General features: G+C 39.9%; 1 protein-coding gene across 1 annotated transcript; it reads right to left on the reverse strand.

Moving 5' to 3' along the window:
• Nucleotides 1–3,835: 3,835 nt before the first annotated feature.
• LOC127130762 (uncharacterized) lies at nt 3,836–6,157 on the reverse strand. The gene is made up of 2 exons (XM_051059726.1): nt 4,349–6,157; nt 3,836–4,237 (listed from the first exon to the last, which is right to left on the reverse strand). Exons 1-2 carry the CDS (start codon nt 6,155–6,157, stop codon nt 3,836–3,838), a joined length of 2,211 nt encoding a protein of 736 aa, XP_050915683.1.
• Between the last annotated feature and the right edge of the window lie 303 nt (nt 6,158–6,460).

The raw sequence follows: 6,460 nt of genomic DNA on the forward strand, positions 1-6,460 counted from the left end.
GGCATTATGCTTAGATGCCTTATGCTTAGGTCTGACATGAGGGGTTTGGTTAGGATAACCATGCAACCTGTAGCAGAAGGCTTTTATATGACCAAATCTACCACAGTAGTGACATCTCCATTTCTGAAATTTCTTCTTCTGATGGTTACTCATCCCGGTTCCCTGATGTTGAGACATCGGTTGTGACTTCTGCTTGAGTTTCTGAACTTCAGCCTTTGAGAGTTTGAGTTCAGCTGAGGATTTCTTAACAAAGCCTAAACCAGCCATGGTTCCTGACTTCTGTCCCACCTTTAGAATCTCTTCCAACGTGTCAGTTCCTTTATTCAGCATCCTGATGGATTTTGTCATTTGATCTAGCTTGGAGGTCAGCAAGGTTATCTCACCATTTAGACCATCTATGACTGTCAGATGCTTCTTTTTCTCATCCTCCAGCTCCTTGATGAGTTTCTTCTGTTTTTCTCCTTGTATACACACTTCTGCACTTTTGACACATAACTCTTTATATGAAGCAGCAAGTTCATCAAAAGTCAGTTCATCTCCACTTGAGTCATCATTAGAGGCACATACACTTGTTATTGCAGTGACATGTTTAGCAGATTCTCCTTCTGATTCACTCTCAGAATCTCCTTCAGACCAGGTGACAGCTAGTCCCTTCCTTTGCATCTTGAGGTAAGTAGGGCATTCAGCTCTAACGTGTCCAAAACCTTCACATCCATGACACTGGATTCCCTTGCCTTGGTTGAACTTTTCTTCAGATGTTGATCTTTTCCTGATGTCAGATGAAATGTTCTTGACATTTGGTCTACCTTTTTGATCAATTTTCTTTATGAACTTGTTGAACTGTCTCCCAAGCATGGCTATGGCTTCTGATATGCTTTCATCACCTCCAGTACTTCCTTCTTCTGAATCCTCTTCAGTATTCGATACAAAAGCTATGCTTTTGTTCTTCTTTTCAACATTCTCACACAAGCCCATTTCAAAAGTTTGGAGGGAACCAATAAGCTCATCAACCTTCATAGTGCAGATGTCTTGAGCCTCTTTTATGGCAGTGACCTTCATGGCAAATCTCTTTGGCAATGATCTGAGAATCTTTCTCACAAGTTTTTCTTTAGCCATTTTCTCTCCTAAGCCACCAGAAGTGTTGGCAATTTCAAGAATATTCATGTGGAAGTCATGAATAGTCTCTTCCTCTTTCATCTTCAGATTTTCAAACTTGGTGGTCAGCATCTGAAGTTTAGACATCCTCACCTTAGAGGTACCTTCATGAGTTGTTTTGAGGGTATCCCAAACTTCTTTAGCCCGTTCACAGTGATGTACCAGTCTGGAAATGTTCTTATTTATTCCATTGAACAGTGCATTCAAGGCCTTAGAGTTTCCCAAGGCTAGTGCCTCTTGCTCCTTGTCCCACTCTTCTTCAGGAATTTGCATAATGCTTCCATCTTTACCTGTCTTCGTTGGATGTTCCCATCCTTTGTTGACAACTCTCCAGACCTTGCTATCTAGAGACCTCAAGAAGGCTATCATACGAGGTTTCCAGTCATCATAGTTAGAACCATCCAGCATGGGTGGTCTATTTGAGTATCCTACATCCTTGTCCATGGTACTAGAACGTAACGTCCCTAGATCTCACCCAGAAATTAACAGGCAGGGTGCCTGCTCTGATGCCAATTGAAATTCTAGTTAACAGACTTTCGATGTCACACGGGATGTTATGACATCCAATTCTGCACAGACAAGAATTATGCAGAACTTAAAAGTAAAGTGCAGTAAATAACACAAGGAATTGTTTACCCAGTTCGGTGTCACACACACCTACGTCTGGGGGCTACCAAGCCAGGGAGGAAATCCACTATTAGTAGTATTAATTCAGACCTTAAACCAACTGTTTAATCCTATCACTTAATACCTACCCAATGCAATTTCAATCTTAAACTAAGACCAGAGTTCCTACTCACTCCCCCTCAATCACCGCAGTGATTACAACCTTTAATTGGATTAAAGTTAATGACGAAGTTATACTTCAAACAACTCTTGATTGTGCTTAACAGCTTTAATCAAGATACACAACACTCACGCTTAAAAGCTTAGAGTGACACAACACTTACAACTCAATGAACACCCTAGTCCAATGCAATCATCTAGGTGATAATTGCTTGGCTCACAAGATACACCTAATACAAGACATACATAAAATACAGCAGTGAAGTATGATGGAACAATAAATTCTTCACGCCTAAAACCCCTGAGTTGCTGAAGGTAGGATTGCCATCCTTTTATAATGCAGCACTTGGGCCTTGTACTTGTATTTCCTAAAATTAAGGTTAAGCAAGTTAACCTAATTTCCACATATTATGGTGCTAACAAATAGGCTATTTGTTAGGTTCACTAAATGTAGCTCAGTTGTTAGTTTCCTGGATTTTAGCTCAGCTGTTGGATTCCTGAAAAATAGCCTGAGAAAAATACTGAAACAGAAAAACTAACCATCCTACAATTTAGCATATGCTGTCAGGAATGAATGTCACAACATTCAGTTTGACGTCCAAAACATAGGCCATATGCTAGGTCTGTTATTTTCCTGAAAACAGACTATACTAAATGCTGAACTGTAAAAGACCAACCAGTCTATACTTCAGTATCAGCTGTCAGAGATAAATGTCATAACATCCAGTTTAACATTTAGACAATGAGCCATATGCCAGGTCTGTTATTCCCTTGATAAACAGACTGAACTACATACTGAACTGTAGCAGAAAAACCAACCTGCCTATTATTCAGTATATGCTATCAATGATGAATGTCATAACATCCAGTTTGACATTCAAACAATAGGCCTTATTCCAGGTCTGTTATTCCTTTGATAAACAGACTGAAATACATACTGAGTTATAACAGCCAACCAGCTATTCTATACCTCAGTATCTGCTGTCAGGGATGAATGTCATACCATCGAGGTTGACATTCAGTAAATCCTGTATTAGCTAAACCTGCAGCATACTACTCAAGTATGTCATGACATCAGTCAGGACATCAGAGTACACAGAATGCCAATCAAACATCTACAAGGTATGTCATGACATCAGTCAAGACATCAGAGTACAGTTAGTGTTTTAACACAAAATGCAGCCAATCAAACATCTACAGATATGACCATGCAAATACATCTACATATTCTTGTAGCAACTTGATCAATCTTTCTTTCATGCTTGCCCTAAGTGTAATCCCAACTTTGACCTATTTCTTCTCTTCCTTGGTGCCAAGGTTGATTGTCTCCACCGGTTCTTGATGCGGCTGAAGGGCTTTTGACTCGTGCTCGAGCAACCTTGCCATTTCTTCGGGGAAGTCACAATCCTCCTCAATATCCTCTTCCGCTTGGTAGATGGGGAATTCAAAGTTATAGGAAGTAGTAGGGTCACCAAATTCAACCGGCTTATTGATTATTATGCATGTTTTTTAAATGATGGTTTTTTAGAAAAGTGGAAATAAAATGCAAAAGAAAGAAAAATATTTTTGTAGTTTTTGAAAGGATTTCCATTTTAAGGAAAGAAAAACAAATAAATGAACGATAAGAATTTGAACAAAATGCTCTTTATTTGTCATAATGATTTTGAAATTTAAAGTGGCCCTATAAATGATCCGTTAGCCTTGGGCAAAACTAAGGATTTTGAAGAAAAAATAAAGGAAAACACAATTGCTTTGACACAGGAAAAACTTCTGGAATCTCAACTGCCTCCCAATTTGTTAAGGCTACTTCACACAGGTATATCAAATTTAATGCTTCTCCATCTTCAACTGCACCGACTTGATCCCCATGAACAAAACCTATGCTTAGGAAGATTTATTGAATGCTCTGTATGCGATCCTTTGTAGGGACCAGAGATCCTTCCTTAGCAGAAGGCTTGTACCCCAAATCGAAACGATCTTTTTTATTGCTGACATCAATGACTTGCCCCCAACTTGCAGGACCTCCACTTTCAACTGCTGATTTCGCACTTTTCAAAGATGCGAATGACAAACTGGCCTTCTCAACAAGACCCTTTACTTCCACAAGCGTGGCATTAGCTATATCAAGTGCTTGGAAAGAAGTCTCAAAGGCATATTCATCAGCCTCGATATAATGAAAAGATGAGAGTGGACTAATGATGAAATCTTCTTCTCCTAAGACAATGACGAGTTTATTATTGACGACAAACTTTATTTTCTGATGCAAAGTAGAAGTTACTTCCCCAGCAGCATGTATCTATGGACGTCCCAAAAGGCATCTATAAGCGGGATTGATGTTCATGACTTGGAAAGTGATGGGGAATACATACGGTCCGATTTGGATTGGTAGCTCTATCTACCCAACTACTGTCCTCTGAGAACCGTCAAATGCTTTTACCACAAGCGTATTGGGTTTCATCTCCGACCCTTGGTAAGATAATTTAGCAAGTGCCCTTTTTGCTAGGACATTGAGGGAAGATTCAGTGTCAACTAAGACCCTAGCCAGAGCATCTTCTTGGCATTTTATGGATACATGTAAGGCGCAGTTATGATTCTGTCCTTCCTTGGGCAGCTCTTCATTGCTGAAACTTAGAGTATTGCAAACTGTGATATTGGTGACCACCCTGTTGAATTGGCCAAACGTTATATCCCGAGTAACATGAGCTTGAGCAAGCACTTTTAGTAGAGCCTCCCTATGAGCTTGGGAGTTCAGAATCAAGGATATGATATATATTTTTGGCGGTGTTTGATGTAGCTGATCGACTATCTTGTAGTCATTTTTCTTTATAATTTTCAGAAATTTAATCGCTTCACTTGATTGCACCGCTGACTGTACCCCTCCTGATTCTTGGGTAGGAACTGAAGTTGTAGCTTCCTTTATCGATTCTTGAGGGATTATATTGAAATTGGGAGTATAAATCCGACCACTGTGGGTCATTCTGCTCGTCCTTGCGATGTTCGTGATATTGGAATCAACATTCTCCAGGCTCTTCTCACATTCAACATCTTTGGGGTTTCCATCTACCACAATTATATCATATTTCCAAGGCACGACCTTAGTGATTTTGAAGGGAAAGGGGGTAGGCATACAGACTATCACGGGTGATGGATGAATAACATCCCTTCTTTGATAAGTTATCTCAACAGGCTCTGGTAGATTGAAAAAGGGTTCAATTACTGAAATTTCCTCTTTTGTTGTAGGATCACAAACTTGTAAAACACCTTGATCCATTAAATTTTGAATATCGGCTCGTACCAATTTACACCCTCTTGGATAAACAACACATTCTTCACAGTTATCGTGACATGTATCAATCAAATTAACTCTCACCAATCTTGCATGGAGTGATAACAACAGAGTTTTAACATCTTCAACATTTTTTATTATACAAACGTCAGATACATCTTCAATGGCATTAACATCACCATGCGTAGGCAAAGGGTTACTCTTTACGTTGGGTCCATCATCTCGGAATGAAAGGATCTTCTTCTCAACCAACTCTCGCACTATATGCTTCAAAGCATAACATCCTTCCAAATCATGCCCAAGGGCGCCCTCATGGAAAGGACAATGGGCATTTTTGTTGTACCATGGAGGCAAATGATCTGGTGAAGGATCCAAAGGTCTGGGAGTCACCAACCCTTTTTGTAGCAATGATGGGTACAACTCAATGTACATTATAGGGATCATAACGGAAGGAGGTCTGCCTCTTTGGACCCTATTCGGATTTGGATGATTTTGCGGACGTGGAGCTTGTGGCCTTAGTTGTTGATAAACTGGTGTCGTAGGTGCTCGTTGGTATACTAGTGCTTGTTGAACAAGTTGATAGACAAGAGCTTGTGATTGTTTGAAAGTTGGTGTGACTGCTGCCACATATGGTTGTTGGATATACTGCATTGGATAAGTTGGTTGTTGTTGAGCAACTTGTTGCTGCTGCTTCCTCCATGAGTGACTCCTTCTTTGACTGGTTGACACTGAGTTTGTTTCATCCTCTTTCTTTTTTTGAAAACCTCTGGAAAACTTTTTGACATTGTTACCGGATGTTTCAGTGGTGGTTATCATTTTTCCATTCTTCAATCCAAGCTCGACTTTTATGCCCACAACAACCAAGTCAGAGAAACTTGCCGATACACTACTCACCATCCTTTCATAGAACATAGGCTTTACTGTATCCATGAACAATATGCTAACTCCTTCTCAATAATGGATGGTTCGAATTGTAAGGCCACTTCCCTCCATCGTTGTGCATATTCCTTAAAAGACTCGTTATTTTTCTAGGATATGCTGAGCAATTGCCTCCTATCCGGGGCCATATCCATGTTATACTTATAATGCTGGATGAAAGCATCAGATAAGTCTTGGAAATAGAAAATTCTACTTTGATCAAGGCTTAAGTACCACTTAGAGGGAGTACCCCTCAAGCTATCTTGGAAGCAATGTATCATAAGTTTATCGTCCTCAACGTGTGCAACCATTTTC

Source organism: Lathyrus oleraceus, chromosome 3 (assembly GCF_024323335.1).
Source record: "Lathyrus oleraceus cultivar Zhongwan6 chromosome 3, CAAS_Psat_ZW6_1.0, whole genome shotgun sequence".
NCBI classification, from domain to species: Eukaryota; Viridiplantae; Streptophyta; class Magnoliopsida; order Fabales; family Fabaceae; genus Lathyrus; species Lathyrus oleraceus.

What these genes read in the sequence shown, in the direction of transcription:
- LOC127130762 (XM_051059726.1), bottom strand. Translation starts at nt 6,157, where the DNA reads ATGGATACAGTAAAGCCTATGTTCTATGAAAGGATGGTGAGTAGTGTA. An exon ending in TTGACGGTTCTCAGAGGACA is followed by an intron (nt 4,238 to 4,348) that starts GTAGTTGGGTAG and finishes GGACGTCCATAG; the next exon opens with ATACATGCTGCTGGGGAAGT.